At 38.7% G+C, this 22,840-nt stretch overlaps 2 protein-coding genes and 1 long non-coding RNA gene across 3 annotated transcripts; all 3 read left to right on the plus strand.

Annotated features, from left to right (window-relative positions):
• The first annotated feature begins 86 nt into the window (after window positions 1–86).
• Window positions 87–623, plus strand: LOC132061196 (uncharacterized). Its single transcript, XM_059454051.1, has one exon. It carries the CDS (start codon window positions 87–89, stop codon window positions 621–623), a length of 537 nt encoding a protein of 178 aa, XP_059310034.1.
• A 529-nt stretch (window positions 624–1,152) lies between these two features.
• On the plus strand, window positions 1,153–1,971 carry LOC132061197 (uncharacterized). The gene is made up of 2 exons (XM_059454052.1): window positions 1,153–1,538; window positions 1,842–1,971. The coding sequence occupies exons 1-2, from the start codon at window positions 1,153–1,155 to the stop codon at window positions 1,969–1,971; spliced, it is 516 nt and encodes a 171-aa protein (XP_059310035.1).
• Window positions 1,972–8,527: 6,556 nt separating this feature from the next.
• On the plus strand, window positions 8,528–15,090 carry LOC132059486 (uncharacterized). The gene is made up of 3 exons (XR_009415590.1): window positions 8,528–8,747; window positions 9,211–9,275; window positions 14,824–15,090. It is a non-coding gene; the product is annotated as an uncharacterized LOC132059486 (long non-coding RNA).
• The last annotated feature ends 7,750 nt before the right edge of the window (window positions 15,091–22,840 follow it).

The following is a 22,840-nucleotide window of genomic DNA, read 5'->3' on the forward strand; positions in this document are numbered from 1 at the left end:
ACGCAAAACCATGGATGAAGACCGAACCCGGCACTTTTTTCCCCAAACGGGGGGTTTTAATATTAGAAAATGGGCAACATTACCCAATGGTCGTGAAGCTCAAGTTCCGTTGTACCAATAACATAGTTGAATACGAGGCGTGCATTCTAGGTCTCAGGATGGCATTGGATATGGACATCAATGAATTGATGGTCATTGGAGATTTTGACCTACTAATTCATCAAGTACAAGGCGAACGGGCCACCAAAAATGAAAAGATCTTGCCATATGCGAACTTGGCACAAAGACCGTGCAAGAAATTCAGAAAGATTGAGTTCCAACATATTCCAAGAGTTGAGAATGAGTTTGCCAATGCAATAGCGTCAATGATCCAAAATCTTGAAAGCAGTCACATCGACCCACTGAGGATAAGCTTGAAAGAAGAGCATGCCCATTGTTTCCACGTAGAAGCAGAGCCGGATGGCAAGCCGTGGTACAGTGACATCAAAATATACTTAGAGAAATGGGAATACCCCGAAGGAGTCAAGAGTGGACAAAAGAAGACCATCAGAAGAATAACAAATGATTTCTTCCTGAACAAAGAAGTGCTGTACAAAACAAACGCCAGACTTGGGTCTGCTTAGATGTGTAGATGCCGGCGAAGCCACCAAACATCTAGAAGAAGTACATGCTGGGACATGTGGACCCCATATGAATGAATTTGTAATGGCCAAGAAGATTCTCCGAGCTGGATACTATTAGATGACCATAGAAAATGATTACTGCAAATATGTGCAAAGGTGGCATCAATGCCAAATCCACGGTGATCTAATCAAGGTTTCACCGAGTGAGCTTAATGCTATGAGCTCACCATGGCCTTTCGTTGCTCGGGGCATGGACGTCATTAGACCAATCGAACATGCAGCCTCAAACGGACATCGATTCATTTTAGTCGCCATCGACTACTTCACCAAATAAGCGGAAGCAACATCACAGAAGTCAATAACAAAGAAAGTGGTAGCCGATTTCGTGCGAAACAATATCATATGCCGATTCGGCATACACGAATTCATCATAACTGACAATGGGGCCAATTTGAATAGCCATCTGATGAAGGATATCTGGGAGCAATTCAAGATCACTCATCGAAACTCGACAGCCTACCGGCCACAAATGAACAGAGCCATAGAAGCAGCCAACAAGAATATCAAGAGGATATTGAAGAAAATGACAGACAATTACAAAGGTTGGCACGAGCAATTTCCTTATGCTTTACTAGGATACTGTACTACGGCCAAAACTTCAACAGGAGCAACTACATACCTGCTGGTCTATGGTACTGAAGCTGTTATACTTGCTGAGGTTGAGATACCTTCCTTAAGGATCATCCTAGAAGCAAAATTGGACAATGATGAATGGGTTCAAGCTCGATTTGAGCAATTGACTTTAATTGACGAGAAAAGGATGGTTGCCTATGCCACGGTCAACTATACCGACAAAGAATGGCAAGAGCCTTCAACAAACGAGTTAGGACTTGAATTTTCCAAATTAGGCAGATGGTGTTTAAAAGAATTTTCCTGCATCAAGATGAATACAAACGAAAATTCACTCCCAATTGGCAAGGTCCTTATGTGGTCCGTAAAGTCTTTTCTAGAGGAGTAGTAGTACTGGCAGAAATGGACAGACAAGAGTGGCCAAAGCCAATCAACTTAGACACAATCAAGCGCTACTATGCATGAAGACAAGTTTTTCAGTGGGATATGTAGGCACTCCATTTGGGACCCGATCGCATTATTAGTGAAAGCCAAAAACTCATTTACTTTTATTTCGAACTACATTTGACCTGATTCCTGTTGCGATAGGATACGTAAGCACTCTTTGAGCTTAGTCGCACCAAAAGAAAAACTCAAGGAACCCCTAGAAAGCCTCAGAGATAGGACTTCACGAAGGATGCAAGGATTGCCACATGCCCAACAGGGGCAGAATTTTTGAGAAGATCTCAAAAATTCGTGCCATCAATCCACTACAAAGAGTCAGCTAACCCAAAATTTCAAACCAGGTGAGAAATTTTGAGGAGATCTCAAAATTTCTCACCTATTCAATGCCGTAAACTGGAGCATTGAATTTTTGGCACGAGAGTTCATCGATTAAGATTTTTTTAACTGAGGTAGAATTTTTGAGAGGTCTCAAAAATTCCGCACAGGGAAGCAAAGAGTCCCGGTTACCAAAGTAAGGGATTCCCCTCATTCAAAAGAATATGTCATGGCAATTAATCTTTATATGTTTCAAAACAATGCATTTATTTTCTTATAAAAAAATGATTTTGCATATGGAAAATAAAAATTCATCTTTCAAATACCGGAGCCAAAGGGGTTCCAAATCCAGAAAGCCGAAGATGCAAATCACCGGTGACATGAATTAACTTTACATAGGGAAAAACTAACCTATTTCTAATGCAAGTTTCCAACACATTAGGAGGACGACCCCTTTTCTAACTTTGTTTCATGTGCAGGAAATGGTTCACCGAAAGAAGGCCAGAACCGTTGCGGAAATCAGGTTACAAGACATAAATACCTAGCCACAAAAGCTATAAATGATTTAAATGCCACAAGGGCAAACAATAGCCACGAGGGATATAAAAGGAGGAAAATACCAAGAAGGCAAACACCTAGCCATAAGGGCTCATAAGGCCAAAAGGCCGTAAATGGAAAAATCTTTAACTGATGGGGTCGTTGTAAAGTAGCACGACATATCTGACCATGAGGGTCATAGCCGACATAAAGGACAAAAGAAAGACGATTTAGCCGAAGGGGCCATATCTGTCATCCCCATCACGTTTTCTTATTTGCCGTAAGGGCCATTCCATATTTAGTCTTCTATCGCCGAGACGGCTATCACGTTTTCTTATTTACCGTGAGGGCCATTGCATATCTACTTTTTTGTTGCCGTGAGGGCCATCACTTTTTTTTTTATTTGTCGTGAGGGCCATAGCATATCTACTTTTCTGTTGCCGTAAGGGCCATCACTTTTTCTTATTTGCCGTGAGCGCCATTGCATATTTTCTTTTCTGTTGCCGTAAGGGCCATCACTTTTTCTTATTTGCCGTGAGGGCCATTGCATATTTCCTTTTCTGTTGCCGTGAGGGCCATTGCATATCTACTTTTCTGTTGCCGTGAGGGCCATCACGTTTTCTTATTTGCCGTGGGAGCCATTGTATATCTACTTTTCTGTTGCCGTGAGGGCCATTACATATCTACTATTCTGTTGCCGTGAGGGCCATCACTTTTTCTTATTTGCCGTGAGGGCCATTGCATATCTACTTTTCTATTGCCATGAGGGCCATTACCTTTTCTTATTTGCCATGAGGGCCATTGCATATTTCCTTTTCTGTTGCCGTGAGGGCCATCACTCTTTTTTATTTGCCGTGAGGGCCATTGCATATTTTCTTTTAAGTTGCCGTGAGTGTTATATCCCGTATTTAGTACACTGGGACATTCCGAGCTAACCGTGAAAAGTTAAGGACAAGACTATTTCGGGATACGAGGTAGAGACTTCTAACCTCCGATTTTGTTTTAAGGCACAAGTTGCTTATAATTTTATTGGTATGGAATATTAAGGAAAGTAGGGGCTAGAAGTGAAAATAAATATTTCATGAATCAAGCCAAGTTAGTAGTATGGTGGGTTCCTACCCATGGCTTGGCTAATTTTAATTGATCCAAGCCATGTGTGGGGCATGGTACACTTGGATGAATTATATATGTGACAGCTTTGGGGCGACATTTCACTTTTCTGTATGTATAAGTTATTTGTATGCTGTTTCTGGTTAATGGGTATGTACGGGTGCCCAGCTCTGATACCACTTTTGTCACGACCTATGTTATAAGGCAAGCTGATGCTGTTTTCACTACAGGTTAAGCTCGAAAAGTTCTAATACAATGATATTTGGAAAAGAATGAAAGTGAGTAGGTGGAAGGTAAGGTGACCAAAATATCGAAAAAAGCGAAAGGGTAAGGAACATGAGGGAGTAAAGCCTCCAAGAGAGACGACGGGCAAAGCACGATACTATTTGGATAAAAAATTGAGGGTAGGCGTGTGAGAGGGATAGAGTGTGGTAGTATGGAATAAAAGAGGAATGTGTGGGGTTGGAGAACAGACTACGACAAGTGGGACGAAAGGATAGTGACCACGACGAGGAATGAGAAGTAAAGGAAAGAATGATTAGGCCGTGCAACGATGCTAAGAGATTTCTAACTCTCGAAAGATAAGTGATATGATGGATATCTAAAAACTATTGGCGTATTAGGACCTCCTTAATCGGGGGGGGGGAGAACATATTGGACTTGAAAGGGATTATGACGTTCTCATGCTCCAGAAGGGGAAATTTATTAGCTTAGAGCCAGAGTTCGATACGATCGCCAATACAAGGAAATCGAAGACACGTATACTTGTGTTATGAGAAAATCGTAAAGGAGTAAGAATTTCCGTAGCCCTATGCTTTTGGGTTGTATTGTAAGATTTGAGGGATAAAGGTTAAAGAAACAGCAGTGGCGAAAAGCTAAAGGAAAGCCAGAAAAGAGCCCCGAAGTTTAGTTTGAACTCGAATTATAGAGTTGCCATAAGTGTAGGCACATGCTGTGAAGGATGACGAAGGGTGCGAGAACCATTACGCATATACATACTTTGGATCGATGGAAGTAGTCTGGGAAGGAACTAGAGGAATAGTTTAAGGACATAACCATTATACTCACTAGTGACAAAATCATGTTGGGTGAGCACTCGGAATGTAAAGGTAAATGGTGACAAGGATGTAAGGGACTAATGACGCTGACCATCGAACCGCAAGGAGTCAGTACAAGAGCATATTCAAGACCATTTATCCAGTTAAAGGCTATGCGCAATTATATAGAGAGACTTCACAACGCTCTCACATCTATTATATCCGACAGAGGTGCCCGAAGCATTACGGCCTAACCTTTGGAGGTCATTTCAGGAAAGGATTGGGGACCCAGGTGAGCCTTAGCACAACATTCCACCCAGTCTGACAGACAGGCCGAGCGTACCATTCAGACGCTAGAAGATATACTGCGAGCCGTGTTATTGATTTCGAAATGTAAGCCGGACGATTATTTGCCATTCATCGAGTTTGCCTATAATAATAGCTACCATTCTAGCGTCCAGATGGCACCGTATGAGGCTCTGTATGGCAGGAAGTGCAGGTCACCGATTGACTGGTTCGATATTGGCGAAACTAAGTTAATTGGCCCAGGTATGATTCAGCAAGCCGTTAGTAAAGTGAAACTCATTCGGGAACGATTATTAGCGACTCGTAGTCGGCGGTAAATCATATGCGTATAATCGACGTAGACATTTAGAGTTCCGGGTGCCTGCCGATTGGGTATCCTTGAAAGTGTCACCCTTGAAGGGTGTTATGAGGTTCCCACATGAGGGGGAAGCTCAGTCCGAGGTATGTTGGACCTTATCGTATTGCCCGTGAGTAGGTCGGCTTTGCTACGAGTTAGACCTACCGAGCCGATTTGAAGGCATCCATCCGCCCCCACGATCGATTATTTCGCAAATATGTAGGTGATCCTTCCAGGGTATTTCCCATAGATGATATCTAGGTGACAGAGAATTTATCTTACGAGGAGCAGCCTATAGCCATACTGGATCGTCAGGTGAGAAGGTTGCGTACTAAAGGCGTAGCTTCCGTTAAGGTATTGTGGCGGAATAATGACAGGGAGGATATGACCTGGGAAGCCGAAGAAGAGATGAAGAATAAGCGTCCCTATTTATTTCCTATACCTACAGGTAATTTAAACTCCTTAATTGGTTATGTTGGTTGATGAATGAACTGTACGTGATAGCTATGAAAGAGACTCCCCCCGAAATGCTTATAAGACCCTGTAGGACTAGTTTAACATTCGAGGACGAATGTTTTAAAGGGGGGGGGGAGGATGTTATATCCCGTATTTAGTATACTGGGACATTCCGAGCTAACCGTGAAAAGTTAAGGACAAGACTATTTCGGGATACGAGGTAGAGACTTCTAACCTCCGATTTTGTTTTAAGGCACAAGTTGCTTATAATTTTATTGGTATGGAATATTAAGGAAATTAGGGGCTAGAAGTGAAAATAAATATTTCATGAATCAAGCCAAGTTGGCCGTGTGGCTTAGGTGGGGTGCCACCCATGGCTTGGCTAATTTTGGTTGATCCAAGCCATGTGTGGGGCATAGTCCACTTGGATGAATTATATATGTGATGACTTTGGGGCGATCTTTCACTTTTCCACACTATAAGTTATTTGTATGTTGTTTCAAGTTAACCTTGGATGACAACACAACTAGTCGCGATACGGGGTCGTGATTGAAGTGAGGGCCATCACTCTTTCTTATTTTCCGTGAGGGCCATTGCATTTTTCCTTTTCTGTTGTCATAAGGGCCATCACTTTTTTTTATTTGCCGTGAGGGCCATTGCATATCTCCTTTTCTTATGCCGTGAGGGCCATTTATACAAACATTTGCCGTGAGGGCCATTCATATTTTTCTGATTTTTCCGAGAGTGCCATATTCATAGGAACATGCCAAGAGCGCCATATTCATAGAAACATGCCGAGAGGCCATTTTATACAAACATGCCCAGAGGGCTATTTCATACAAACATGCCGAGAGGGACATTTCATAAAACATGCCGAGAGGGCCATTCATATAAACATTACCGCTAGGGCCATTTCATACGATATGCCGAGAAGGCCATTCATACAAACACAGCCATGAAGGCCATTCGTACAAACACAGCCATAAAGGCCATTGTTGTCGTTATGAACCTATGTTGGCGAGTGGGCCATTCATTCAAGCTACAGGGTACAATCAATAAGGTAAAGCGATGTAAATCCGGTCAGGTGACCACAATGTTCGCTCCAAGAGGTAATACGATGTAAGACCGTTCAGGTGACCGCAACATTCGCTCCAAGAGGTAAAGCAATGTAAAACCGGTCGGATGAATACAGCATTCGCTCCAAAGATCAAGACGATATAAATTCGGTCGGATGGCCGCAGTGTTAGTCATCAAAACCAACCAATGTTACTCAGCAGGTGGAAGCATATTTATAGCGGCTAGACTGAGCAGGCTAATCAAATCAGGTCTAGATAGATGCAGCGCAATTGTGGAACTTTTTCTTACGCAGCCGGTCGAGATAGGGTGCCCATGAGAGTCAAGCTCTCCGGCCAGGACTTGGAAGATCGCTCCTCCCCACTCAGCCACACAAGAATGCTTATTTGCTTATGTGCTTTGTTTGTTTTTATTATTCGGCAACCGGTCAGACACACACCGGCACATACACACAGGTGCTCTCGCATAAGGGATATCCTTTTCCTCCGATTAAGTCGAACTACAAGTGACTTGATTCCTAAGAACAGGGATATGTAGGAGGACTCAATATTAGAGAGTCAGTCATACTCTGACCAATCACACCGGACTTCCCAGCTTTATAATCAGGGAATCCGAGACCTCTTTAAATTGGCATTCAGAAGTCATAATCTAGTCGAACTACAAGCGGCCTGAATTCTCATGAAACCTAAGATATGTAGGAAACTCAGAGACCAGGGTCTGACCATGCATTAGAAAACTGCATAAAGACGAGAGGTAATATGGAGATGGGTCAGTCAAAAATCACTGTTCAGGGATGGCAAAGCCATTCCCAAACACCGAAAGGGCAGTTGTTGACACCTAATTTTTGACCTCCAATAATTATTTAATTACCCAGAGTCCTTGGATATTAAACGGAGTGAAATATCTATTTTTAGAAGTCAAAATGATTATTTAAATAATATTTTACCATTCTCATTTGGTAAAATAATTTCTATAAATATTATAAATTCATTTGGAAATTAATTTACATATTATTGTAACAATAATAGTATTTGCTGAAATTAAAGGTAATTTATAGCAATTATCTTGTTTAATTAATTGCCCAAATTAGCAAGTATGTTACTCCATTTAATTCAAGGAAATTGATTAATTAAAATAAATAATCAGTTTTTCCCCTCAACTTTAATTTCTGCATAATCAAATCATATTGACAATTTTCAATTTAATTATAATTGATTTAAATAATTAATTATGGTTTTATTTGTGAATCTGCTTATTAAGTGTTTAATTACGGCTACAATTGAAATAATCTATTGATTAGTCAAATTGAGGCCATAATTGAAATAATCAATCTCATGATTTGGTTCAATTAAGGCCATGTTTGCAAACTCAGTCTATATTATAAAATTATCCGTGCTTTTAATTAATTGATTAATTAGTTTTTAATTTGGTTATAATTGAAATACTTTAGTAATTACCCCTTTTAATTTTTTGGCCATTTATTAATTGGCAAATTTTCCCGATATACATACATATACAAAGGATATACGTTTAGAATACCACATGTATATATATACATATTTTAGCCTCATTTTTTTTTATGGACCGAGTTTAGCCCAACAAGGGCCAGACCGGGCCCAATCCCATTTGATGTAAAACCCTCGCCTCAACGCCCAAACAGGCCTTTTTGTTACTTTTGCTTCTTCAGCTAGGGTTTGCCGCCACCATGTTACCCTCTCTCTCTCTCTCTCTCTCTCTCTTCATTGTCATCATCGATGAAAGTAGTAAGTTTTCAGGTGAAGAACCTTTTTGCCAGGTTGTGTTCAACCATTTGAGGCAAAGGCATTAAATGCCTTCATCTTCTCTCCTCTCCCCTACCGTGAAACCACCATGGAAATGGTAAAATCTCTTTTCGCGCTTACTTTTTAATTTCTTTTAGTTTTACGGGTTAATGGATTTGTCTCTACCCATTTGAATCTTAATCTCTCATTGGCTCATCAAAGTTCACTTGGATTGATTGATAAAAGGATAAATCTGACCCTTCATATATCGATTACCTTGAATCCTAGCAGTTGCATGTTGATATAGACGAGAATTTCTCAGATTTTGAGAAGTCCCTCATCGTTTAGAGATTAGGGTTTCTCAGATTTGGGGTTCTATAAATAGAATCCATAAATTTCCATTTTTGAAGGGACCGAATATCAGATATTGACATAAAAACTAGGAGCACTTAAGTTTTTTTTTTTTTTTTTTTTTTTTTTTTTTTTTTTTTTTTTTTTGGCATATTTGCTTTTAAACTTTTATTTTCCTGAGTTAAGTTAAAATTTTCTTAAATATTTTCTCTTTTGTTTGTGCGGCTAAGTTGTGGGTGAAGGAATTTGAAGAATCTTCAAATCCAATACTCGATTTAGGCTGCACACGAGAAAGGTAACATTTTTACCCTTTTTCTTTATTATTTATTTGGTTAGTCTTTTATATTTGCTTATCTCTTGTGTTAACTATTATTTTTTTAATTCTATTTGTTTTTTCTGCTTATTTTAGACATTATAGTTAGCGTCTGATTAGTCTAGTTATTTTTTTCCGTCAGTTGCTTTGATTAATTTAGTATAATGGTTTAGTGTAAGATCATGCTTAATGTGTTTTCTTTTATATTTTAGCTTAACATGATATTGATATAGGATTGTCTCTAACCTATTTCAATTCAGTTGTCTTTGTGTAGCTTAGTATAGTAGTGTTAAGTACAAAACTGTGTTTGGTTTGTATAGGTGGTTCTCACAGTTAATATTATTTAAGGCTATTTTGTCCCTAACTCATCTTAGCTTAGCCTATTTATAAGTAGTATCTAGTTATCCAAGATAAGTTAGATGTTAGTTTACAATAATCATGTTCTATATCAACTTAAAATGAGATTAGAGATCTAGGATTCCTATGTAATCCCTTCTTGATGTCTTTTTGTCACACCCTAATTTCCGTTAGGGTATGATGGGCACCCGACCCTTATTTAGAGCCGAGCGAACCCGCTGACTCACATAGTACTCATGATCACGCTTACTATCAAGTCATGACACAATTACATAATGAAAATTTTTCGGAAGATAGTATACATTTTTTTCCTTTCCCGAATCAATGAAAACTTGTAACACATAAAGACATATAACACTTATAATACAATGCATGATAATTCATCGGCTTACATAGCCACTTACATAACCGACATCCTATACCCACAACACTGTCTGCAAAGTCTCTAACACGAACATGATACTATAACCTAATACTTTGACTTGGCAAAGACCCGAGCAACCGGAGCTCGCCAATCCCGCCGGAACATCTTACGCTAATGTCTTCAACTCATTTGGGTGTACCGCGCGGCATGAAACGCAGCCCCCGAAGAAAGGGGGTCAAGATACGGAATATGTACCGAGTATGTAAAGCAAGAGATACATTCTTCGAACCATACGGAAATAAAGAGGACGAATGGTAGTACGAATCGGATCTCATAAGCTTACCTCGAATGTAAATCATGCGTTTCAAAAGCACTAATGGACTGAGTAACATAAATAAAGAAATCATCATGAACATATGCGTACACAACATGCCCCGGCCCTCTAATGAGGGACGCGGTAAGTAAAATCATCATATTTATGCACATGCAACATGCCCCGGCCCTCTAGTGAGGGACGCGGTGAAGGGAATCATCATATGCCATCCTGGCCACCTCCCCGTCATCACATCATCATCATCATATGTATATATATATATAACATGCCCCGGCCCTCTAGTGAGGGACGCGGTGAATAATGCAGTGGAATTGCACGAATACATGCCCCGGCCCGGACGCGGGAAAGATGTAATAACGCTCGCACGAGCAGTAGTAGTGAGAAGCCACATGCAACATAAAATATACAATGTTTTCTAAGACTCGAAAGAACAATCCGGACGATAGATCATTTAAAGGAAGTCGACAATAGCCATAGGTCATACCTTTCGGAGTTGCGACGAATGACGTCAAAGACAAAACCTTTGGGATCGTTTGTACATGGCAAAATATATCATGGAACTCAATGGAGTAGTCAAAATGATCACTTTTTATTAATCGGAACCTTAGTCAAAAGTCGTTCTTACATATCACTCAAAATAAGCCAATTAGGTCAACGTAGAAAGATCTCGGAAATAGGGGCCCACTTCGGTCAAGTCGAGGTGGCGTACGTAAAATTACAAACATTAGGCTTTATGGAGCCACCTATGAAAATCTCAAGGTAATTCGGTTCCATTTGTGAGAGTTATAAATGTTTAAGCTATTTTTCCAACAAAACATAAAGTATCTAATTCAATTCTATTGAATGAAAAAGGGTCAAATCTAAGCTCGGATTCCTAAGAGTAGAGTCGCCCCGAGGCTCATATCCAAACCTATTATGCCTAAGACATGCCAAGAGAACAAAAGGTGAAGCTTTACATACCTTATTCGCTCCTTACGCTTCTCCACATTCAAATCCCGTTTCGTCCAAAATCTACAATTGGTCACATTTACCAAATATTAATCGTAAGGCCTTAAGAATTCAATCTTAATCAATACTTGTCTACAAAAATTTGGGCAGCATCTCCCCTATATGTACAACATCCCCGAGATTTAACTCGGCTCAAATATCAACAACCATACCAACAACAATACCAATAACATCAACATTCGATTTGAAACGCATTCTAAGATAAATTGTCTTCTTTTCCCGAATAGTCCAACAACTTCCAATCCAACTTTGCACCTTCAAATCAATATCAATATTTCCATGTTTATATTTTAATTAAAGATCATTCAAATACAATTCGGAAGCATTTCATATCATTCTACAAAATATTTACAAAACATACAAAAATTCCACCAAAACCATAATTCATCCGAAATCTCTAATCTTCGACATAAATATCCATAACACATTTTTATCCTCCAACTTCATTAACAATAATCATAATTCACACCTTAACAATTTCATTTTCATCATTACATAAATCTTCCATAAAATCACAAAATTCCCTATAACAACTTACCAACCAATCTTTCATGCCAATATGGACTTGCATCCCTCCAAATTCACCAACTAACATAATAATTCTCGTTTAGAACTCCACTTCCATAATTACATAGAAACTACATTGAAATCACATAAGTTCCTATAATCATTTTCAACCATTTTTCATGCCATCATAAACCATTTTCTTCCATTTCCATCACAAAGTTTCAACAACACAACTAGAATACTACATAAAATTCAACTCATACTGCCTATGCATCAATACATATTCACGGCCATATACCTACATACACACCCACTTTGCAAACTTCCATATTTCCATAAATTCTACTCATTTCTACATACTACAACATAAACAAACCTTCATAACATAAGAAAAAGGAATTAATTCTTACCTTTTCCTCCTATCTTCTTCACTTGTCCAAGGTGCTAAATTGGTGAAACAAGTGCCCTTCCTTCCAAAATAATTACACCAAGTTGTAGAGGACCTTTGAATTAGTAGGAATACCACAAGAAAATAATTTTTGGGAGAAGATTTCAAAGGAGCAAAAATTTGGAGTTATGGCCGAATGGCCTTCTCCTTTGTTCTTGTTTCTTTTGTTTTTCTCCTTGTCAATTTGTCTTGAAGCTTCTAAGTGATAAATATTGACTAAATGGTCTTTTATACATTTATCACATGACTAATTTAAATGGACTTGGGTCCTTTATTAAGGACCATGGCCAGCCACCTCCTCACTTGGGCCTCATTTTTCTCTTATTTTTTTTTTGGGCCCAACCCGGTTGGCCCCGAGTTGGCCTAGCCCACTGACCTTTCGACCTTAAAACGTTCATATCTCCTTGTACCGACGTCACCTGGGAACCCACGACCTATGGTTGGAAAGATAATTCAATTATCTACAACTTCTATCTCTTGGTATTTTCCCAAATTCCAAACTTATAATACCGTTTGTGCCCCTCAAAGTCAGGTCACCCGAAAACGTTTTCTTAAAAATATTCGTTTGGAGGGCTTCCACTTTGATTTGGCCCAAGGGTCCTTCATGAGTTGTGTTTAACTTTACATATGTGATTCATATAACTTGTCACATGTTCCAAAAAAAAATCTTAATGTGTGGGCCCCACCTCAGCTTACAAATAATCCGACGTTCAAAAATACGGGACATAACACTTTTGTTGGTTCAAAATAACTTGTATAAAACACAATATGACTGAATACCTATTTGCTTCAGCTTGTTTAACCTCTGTTGGCCTAGAGGATCACAGTTTGTTCATTTGGGGTTTGAGTTGATCTATAATATGAAGAAAAAAAATTGGTTTGGATTATTTAGTTTGTATTTGTCTCTTTTAAATCCATATGACTAGTTGAGTCTTGGTCTTTATGATAGGTTAATAGTCTGCTTGCTCATTACAAGTCTAAGCAGTCAATGTTTTGAAATTTGTATTTTTGCTTTCAAAGGCTTGTGTCACTGGAATATAAGCTGGAATATTGTGATATATATGATACACATAAATAAAAATGGTAGAAAAATATCAGTCCAGTTTAACCTAGTTCTGTTTTGATGTTGCTTTGATTCCTGTCTAATACGTAAGTCATAATAAGCACCTAGACTATTCATGACACAGCTTATAGGACTAAAAATGGTCTAAAATTAAAATCAGTGTTTTTTATAAGTCTTAAAGTTTTATTTGATGTTCAAATATGGTTCATTAAGGTTCTGTGCCTCTGGTCTGAATTGAGCTTTATTTTTTGCTGGGAAAAACTCTCTGTTGACAGTTGGCTTGTGCACATTTGGAGTCTGATATAGGTTAAGAGGGTAAGACCTAGGAATTGTAACAAGATTAAAATTGGGAATAGGTTAAAATGTTGATAGGGATCAGTTTGTTATATGAAGTTAGCCTCATGTGTTATTTTCTGTGAACCATGAAGTTTGAATTTGTGTTGTGGCATTATCTATTGGTTCTGTGATGTTGGAGGGTGACAATTAAGGTGTCATTTAAGGATTTATTCAAAGTATAAGTGTGACTTACCTAGCACTTAGAAGAGAGTGGACAAGCTTAGAATTTCTAGCCAAACTCAGTTTGTCATCCTCCTTCTAAGTTTCTAGGGTTCCCTTATATGAGAATAAACCTTATGGGACACCTTAGTTCTTTTTTTTTTTCTTTCAAATTGACTAAAACTGTGTCTTTGATCCATGGTGTTTTTGTGTTCAAATATCTAGAAAGCCTTAAGTGTATGTCAAGAAAGGTATGGTTTAATGGCTTGTTTCTACTAAACTACTATCACTTTATAGGTTTAATTTAACTTGTCAAGACTGTATAATTCTAGCATGAGCATTTAAAGTTCGGATAATAATATGAAATGGTTCAGAGATTAAAAGAACAATCTGTTTCTTCCCTTTCCTATAAAATTTTTGAGTCTATATGGGCACAAATGAGTCATGAGTGGTTGTGGTTACTGAAAATATTACCATATTTTTTGAAGTTGAGACTTTGGGATTTGTTATGCTAGCTATATGTTTTCTGTGTTGTTTATAGTGTCTAAAAACAAGTAAATATATGGGATATACATGCTATGTATACACTTCTATGAGAAGTATACTTCATATATCCCCTCTGAACAATCTGTTTTCTTATACAAAGTTATTTTGGGCCGGTTATGCCCTTCTGAAAAACTTTTGTTACATGGGCTTACTTGTGCTAAGAGATATTTGCTTGTTTACCTTCAGTTCCTTGTTTACTTTAGTTTACCCAAAGCTGGATATGAATTGTTGCATAGAGAAATGAATATGCACATATAAATACTTCCTTTTGCACTTAGTTTAAATTTTATTGAAAGCATTTAGGAATGGATACCCTGCTAACTTGTTCTCTCCTTTTATGCCCTCTGCGTTTCATGGGATTTCACTGGGCCATTTGGTCTACTAGTGCACATGACTTCATTGGGCTAGAGGCCCAACACTTTTATTTGATCGAGTCTGAGAGATAGAAAGGGAAGAAACTATGATGAAGGCCCATCCATGGGTGAAAATGGAGGCGGGCGGGTTTGGTAGGCCCACCAGCTTAATTTTCTTCCTTTTCATTTATGTGTATATGTTATCTATGTATATGTGTTGTATATGTAAACAAACTATGTGAAATATTGAAACCCTTATATATGTTAGAACTTAGGAAAATGCTTAGTATTTTAGGAAAGTCGACCTAAAAAACCATTTTTTTGAACACGGTTAACTTAGCATAAAGAAAAATGGGAGTTTTGCCTAATGTTTAAACTTGGAAGTTGGTTTTTGAGGGCATGATAAAGTTAAATTAGCAAATAAAATGGGATCTTCGCCTAAGTACGAATTCGGGTCAATATAAATGTTTTTTTTTTTTAAAACTAGTCAGTAGCAAATTTTGAACTTTCCATCTTTGATAAAAACTGGTAAATATTTGTTGGAACTTAAGCCATAACAAGGAATAAAAATGATTAATTGTTTCCATTTAAAACTGATTCTGGCTAGAAAAAATAAGTTGACTTCAAAATGCTTTCATGATGGTAAAGGAAAAACTTGCTGGTCTCGGGCTAATTTTTTGAAATAAGAGCTTACCATATTTTGGATACGTTCAGAGACTAAAAATGATTCTGGATTTGTGAAATGGGAGGAAATTGAGACTGTTTGGGCCTGGAAGCCTAGAACCTGTTTGGACTGGAAACGTGAAAGAAAACCTATTGGGCCGTTTTGTCTGAGATAAGACGGAATCTAGACTTGGCATATGGTCTGACCTTGTGGGCTTCAATAAATAAAGTGGACTCAAATAAAAATACTTTTATTTTTCTCCTATATATATATATATATATATATAATCAGAGATGTATTCCATATTTTTATATAAATGTATAATAAAACTCGTAAGAACCAAACTTACTTTTTTAGGACTAGAATAGTAGCGACTCTATTCCGGAGAAATTCCGGGTTTGTCTGTAATGACTCGTTTGGTCCTTACTGCTTTTTCGATGCTTTTGACCATTTCTCGAGCTTGTTTAGCTCATATTTGAGACGACAGGACAATTGATACGCTTTTCGAGGTGTTTGGATATGATTTGGTTGACTTTTTGGGAAATTTGGGCTTAAAGCGAAAAAGGATTGACTTAAAGTTAACTTTTAGGTAAATGGACCTTTATCGAAAATCCATTGATTTCGAGAGGTCCGGATGGTCATTTAAAACTTGTGTGTATATTCGGTTTGGTTCCCAATGCACTCGGGTGCATTTTGGGACTTGAGTTGGAAAGTTAGTTTTGAGGTATTGGGGGTTGATTCAGTCAACGAGACCTCCTGTTACACCTCAAAAAAATTTTCGTTAACGTACAGTGAATAGACCAACGAAGGGCATGATGTATACGATGTTCTGATAAGTAAGAAATAACATTTGATGATCCTAGTTGAGATTTCAAAGGCATTCGAAGTATAAGGAAAATGTAGCTAAGAAAAGTAAGGTATATGTTACGAATCGGGAAGGACTTACAAGTGATAAGTTAGTGATGATTTAATGATGTCCGGGGGAAGAGTTATAACATCCCTTATATTGTTAATGAGGCGTTAAACAAGTGTCAAGAAGGTTCCATAAGGATTGGATATCAAACGAACGACGGAGATCATTTCAGGGGAAAGGGGTTATACGAACGGTCCGTATAACACCCAGTAGAGATGATGATTGCTTAGTGGCGAACCACGACCACTTATACGGGCCGTGCAATGTTTCATGGACCGTATAAGTGTCCGTGGAAGTCCCGACGGGTTGAGTAAGTTTAATTATATAAATGTGATCCCACTTCACTAATTTCATTTCCCATATTTCTTCACCTCTCTCAAGACCTCTAGAAGGTTCCACATACTTCATCCACAAGAACTCAAAGGAAATTGATGATCAACTTCATCAAACCAACACAAATCAATAGTGTGAAACACATTAAAGTTCATCCAAGCCAAGAAATTCCAAGAGAAGTGAACTAAGATTTTGGTGTAAGAGGAGCATTTCCACTCAAGGCTTATTCTTCCATTATCTAAGGTGAGTTTTATGGTATTTCCATGTTGTTTGAAGTGTTGAAAACTTGAAACACTTGGATTGTAGAAGGAAATAGAAAATGGGTCATGAATGTAAGAATAGTGTCATTGTTGAGTAGTGGTTTGAAGTGAATCATGAATATTGATATGTTGTGATTGTAAGTATGTTATGAATGACATTTAGAACATGGGATAAGCATTATATGTGAAAGAACGCGATAGTGAACTATGATCATGATTATGGAGAATTGAAGTGAAATTGTGAAATGTGGATAATGTAGATAAATGATGATTGTTGTTTACAATATTGTGAATGATGTTATGGATGGTTGGGAGTTGATATGGAATATGAGGAAAGTTGTATAAATAAAGGAAATGCTTCCCAATTTTCTCTATCTTTAATAAGTACATTCTTATAATCGTCTAGCTAATGTTAATACGAATTCCCTTGAAGGTAAAGACGTGAGCATTGAAGGAGAACGAGCAAGCGATAGAATAGCTAAAAGAAAAAGGTATGTAAGGCTCGTGCTTTCTTTCTAAGGCATGAATTTTATGGCATGATTTTCCCTCCTTCTCCATGAATTTTCCTACATTCCGGAAGCTAAGAGTCTATGTTCATAAATAGCCATATGAGACAAGAGATACATTACGAGTACGATAATGATGATGATGAGCTTAAGTCTAAAGATTCGAGAGTTCATGATATGATGTCCTACAAAGCTAATGATATTAACTATGATCCATCGATGTTTCCTTATGTGCACTCACCTTAAAATGTTAGTCTCTCCAAGGTGAGAAGTAACGAATATGATCACTCCATAATGTAATCGGGGGTTCTCGACCTTATGTCACCCCGATAGTGTTATAGATTGTCGATGAGCTCTAATGCATGTCCTACGACAAATGTATTATGAGTCTATGTTCATAGAGGATTTCATATGAGATAAAGGTAAGAGATATGCCATAGATACGATAATGGTAATGAAGAGCCTAAGTTTAGAGACTATAAAGCCTATCATACGATATTTTTATGAAGTTCATGCTATGAATATGATATTATTTTCATAGATTGTCCTTAATTCAAATGCATGCTCTATGAAAAGTTATGATAAGCTTATGAGATGTATGTGATGATAAAAGATTTCCGTAGTAATGGCAATGATAATGATGAGATATACCGAGCCTCGTTATGGCCGGGTATGGAAGACATGTATGTGATATTGTCAAGCCACTACGTGGCCGAATACGGATATTGTCGAGCCACTACGTGGCCGAATACGGATAATGTTTAATATGTATGAGTAGATAGGTACTATGATATGTATATGCATGTGCATTCCGCGACCATTAAGAAAAGGTAAAGTAAGCATGACAAACATCTCAAAAAGGTATTTGAACTTTCATTTTATGCTTCCCTTCACGTTTACTTATGTTACTACTCATACTTTACATACTCAGTACATATTTCGTACTGACGTCCTTTTCTTTAGACGCTGTATTCATGCCCGTAGGTAGACAGGGAGGTGACCTAGATTCCTAGGAGTTACTCAGCAGGCTTACAGAAGCACTCTATTACTTCGGAGGTGCTATGTTGAATTGATATTTTATGTATATATTTAGGCACGACGGGGTCCTGTCCCGTCCTTATGTTAGTACTCCAGTAGAGGCTCGTAGATACGTATGTGTGAGTAGTATGATCTCACGATGTCCTTATTTTATGTACATTATTTTGATAGCCGAAGGGCATATGTATATAAAGATAATTATGTTTCAAAGTGAAAAATGGTTTTTCCTATGAATTGAGTATAAGATTAATGAATGAACGCTTAATGAGTACGATGGTTAACGGTATGAGCGGTGCTCGGTGGTTAGCCCCGGGTACCCGTCATGGCCCCTAGTCGGGTCGTGACAAAAGTGGTATCAGAGCAGTTCAGTCCTAGGAAGTGTCTACGAGCCGTGTCTAGTAGAGTCTTGTTTATGGTGTGTTGCGCGCCACACTAATAAACATGAGGCTACAGGGCATCTAGGAAAAATGACCATTCTTCATCTTAAGAGATCGTGCGATAGAGCTATGTTATAAAATTATCTCCTCCCTAATAGTGTCCTATGATTTCAGAAATGCCGCCAAAGGGAAAAACTACAGCCGCCCAGAAGGGCAAGACTACGATGAAAAGACGGGTAGCAAGAGAGCCACTAATGAATGCAGGAGAGGGTGAATCACATAATGAGGCTACATCTAATACTTCTCCTACCCCACCTATTATAGAAGAACATGAAGGGGCTTCAGCTCCAGCTCCTATTCCTCCAGTTCCTCCATCAGCTACTTCGGGTTAACAAGTGACCGAGGTTATCCGGTTATTGACACATTTAGTTGCCGTCCAGGCACAGCGGTAAGGTTCGGGTTCAAATGACAGGGTCGTTAGTACTAGAGCCCGTGATTTCATGAGTTTGAATCCTTCGGAGTTTTTCGGGTCAAAGCCGGATGAAGACCCTCAAGGTTTTATTGATGAAATATTGAGAACATTGAAGATTATTCATGCCTCCGAAACCAAATCTGTGGATTTAGCATCTTATAGACTTCGGGATGTAACGGTCTTATGGTATAATAATTGGATATCATTAAGAAAAGAGAACGCGCCTCCCCCAGTTTGGCAAGAATTTGTAGATGCCTTCATCCGCCACTATTTACCACCCGAGGTCCTCCGAGCTAGAGCGGATAGGTTCTTAAATTTGAAACAAGGCAATATGAGTGCCCGGGAGTATAGCCTTCAGTTTAATTCATTGGCTAGATATGCTCCAACCATGGTGGCCGACATGGGAGATAGGGTGCACAGATTTGTGAGTGGCTTAGGGCCATATTTATTTAAAGAATGTTTAACGGCTTCATTGTAAGACGGGATGGATATTTCCCGCATTCAAGCCCATGCCCAGAATTTAAAAGAGCAACAACATCCGCAAAAGGGCGAGGGTGATATTGCTAAGGGGCAAAGTAAGAGGGCCAGATCCATGGGTGCCGATAGCGACTATAGAGGAGGATCGAGGCAGTCATGTTCTAGACACTCAGGCCAGTCGGCGACTAGTGTACCTCTACGAGTTATAGGCCAGAGGTCCGACTGCTCTATTCATTCCAGACCGGATCAGAGTTTCAGAGAGTCGGGCTCTCGGTATAGGAGTGATTCAGGCCAGATGAGATCATCTATACCATAATGTACCCAGTACGGTAAGCTACATTGGGGACCGTGCCGATTGGGTTTGGATGTTTGCGGCCAGTCAGAGAGTGCCCATTTTGAGGCGGTAGGCGTGCGGTTCAGCCCACGAGATTCGTAGCCGGTTCTTCGTCATCCATGCGCCCTCCGGGGCAAGACTCCCGGACAACGGGTCGGGGTAGGGACGAGGGGGGAGAGCGCTTGGTTTAGTGGTCCTCGGCATCGTACGTATGCATTGGGTGAGGCGACGGGATCTAGAGTCACTCCGATGCCATCACGGTATATACCGCACCTTTGGTAATATGTTGAAGGAGGAATAAATATTCATATTATTAAGCAAGTATGAATTGAGAGGTTTTATACTATGTAGCGACGGTAATAGGTAAAGTATGATATGTGGTATTAACAATGTTTATACATTCTTGAGGACGGTATGGATCCACCACCTGTAATCTTCATGAAATACCTTTTTTAAAGTACTACCAATGAGACTTAGAAAAAAAAATGGGTTGTAAGGATTATGGTTCTCAAGTTTTAAGAAAGTAAGGTATGAACAGTAGAACTTTCAAGATAGTAGTTGCTGAATGATAGAGAAAAGATAGGGTTAGTTAGAAAAAGTAAGAGAGTGACGTGCGCTACCGAGTAAGTTAGTTATTAACGAAAGCTTCCTTATCATGTAGACTATATTGTCAATATGTTTTATAAAGATGTGAGTGTAAAGAAAATATATGAGACATGAGTTATAGCACTTTAGAAGTTTACCGTTACAGGATTATTGAGCTAGTAGTACAAGGCTGCATAATCAACGAAGAAAATGAGAGATATCCTAGAGGAATTAACTGTATGGTAGAAAGGGAATGGGAAAAGTATAGGCAGATATAAAAAAAATGCATCCTTATATGACGAGATAAACTTGTAGTTTAAGAGGGACCTGTCTAAAGAAAGAGTGTTCAGGTAATGGAGAAAAGAGAGGATATTAATAACCAGACAAATTTGCTTTAGAAAATATAGTTGGGTACTAAATACTACTACGGTGATGAATGGGAATACGGATGACAGGAAGGGGGTAGTGAAGAGGCCAACAAGGAAGTAGTAAAGAAGGATTGAATAGGGAGATACTTGAAGGAAAAAATGAACTAAGACGGGAGGATAAGTGGAAATAGCTGCCGCAAGATAATTGAAATGAGGATAAACTATTTGAAAGCATACGAAATTTTGACGACAGTGACCCTCGGTATCACATTGTTGAGATGCAAAATTTCTTTTTGAAAGAGTCGCAAAAATTATTAAGAGATTTCCTGAGAATAGATGCAAGGTTATTTAGAGAGCTTAGTTAACTTATCTCCAGAATTGAAATTGGTAAATTCGGACTCTCATATGTTTATGCATTGCAAGTGCACTGATAATTTCCCATAGTTGTGCTGAGTAATGATGTTACAAGACAATTATCATACGAGAAGTTCCTATTGCCCTCCCAAATACCCCCAGGTTGTGAGTTAAGAACTAGAAGTGTAAGCTTGATAAAGGTATTATAAAAGAATGCGAAGATGAAAGAGAGACCCCCCCAAAAGAAACAAAAGAGGATATGCAGTTAGGTACCCGTACTTATTTCAACCCCGGAAGAGATCCATGATGAAAACATCGAGATTATGAGATATTGCTTTCTGTATGGGTCGTGTATGGCCAACTTATATTGCTGGTAGGCATGAGGCGATGTTATTGTGAGATGTTGTGATAGGATGGTAGTGCCATATTACGGGAAAACTACGAAAATTTTTTCGTAGAATCCCCGTGACTTAACATTCGAGGACGAATGTTCTAAAAGGGGGGAAGAATGTTACACCTCGAAAAATTTTCCGTTAACATAGTGAATAGACCAATGAAGGGCATGATGTATACGATGTTTTGATAAGTAAGAAATAGCATTTGACGATCCTAGTTGAGATTTCAAAGGCATTCGAAGTAAGAGGAAAAAGTAGCTAAGAAAAGTAAGGTATATGTTACGAATCGGGAAGGACTTACAAGTGATAAGTTAGTGATGATTTAATGATGTCTGGGAGAAGAGTTATAATGTCTCTTATATTATTAACGAGTCATTAAATAAGTGTCAAGAAGGTTCCATAAGGATTGGAGATCAACGAACGACGGAGATCATTTCAGGGGAAAGGGGTTATACGACCGACTTATACGGTCAGTATAACATTATACGGTCCGTATAAGGGTCCGTATAACACCCAGCAGAGATGATGATTGCTTAGCAGTGAACTACGACCACTTATACCAGCCGTACAATGTTTCACGGACCGTATAAGTGTCCGTGGAAGTCCCGACGGGCTGAGTAAGTTCAATTATATAAATGTGATCCCACTTCACTAATTTCATTTCCCTCATTTCTTCATCACTCTCAAGACCTCTAGAATGTTCCACATACTTCATCCACAAGAACTCAAAGGAAATTGATGATCAACTTCATCAAAATAACAAAAATCAAGAGTGTGAAACACATTAAAGTTCATCCAAGCCAAGAAATTCCAAGAGAAGTGAACTAGGGTTTTGGTGTAAGAGGAGTATTTCCACTCAAGGCTTATTCTCCCATTATCTAAGGTGAGTTTTATGGTATTTCCATTTTGTTTGAAGTGTTGAAAAGTTGAAACACTTGGATTGTAGAAGGAAATAGGAGATGGGTCATGAATGTAAGAATAACGTCATTGTTGAGT

The sequence above is a fragment of the Lycium ferocissimum genome, chromosome 6, assembly GCF_029784015.1.
Source record: "Lycium ferocissimum isolate CSIRO_LF1 chromosome 6, AGI_CSIRO_Lferr_CH_V1, whole genome shotgun sequence".
Taxonomy (NCBI): domain Eukaryota; kingdom Viridiplantae; phylum Streptophyta; class Magnoliopsida; order Solanales; family Solanaceae; genus Lycium; species Lycium ferocissimum.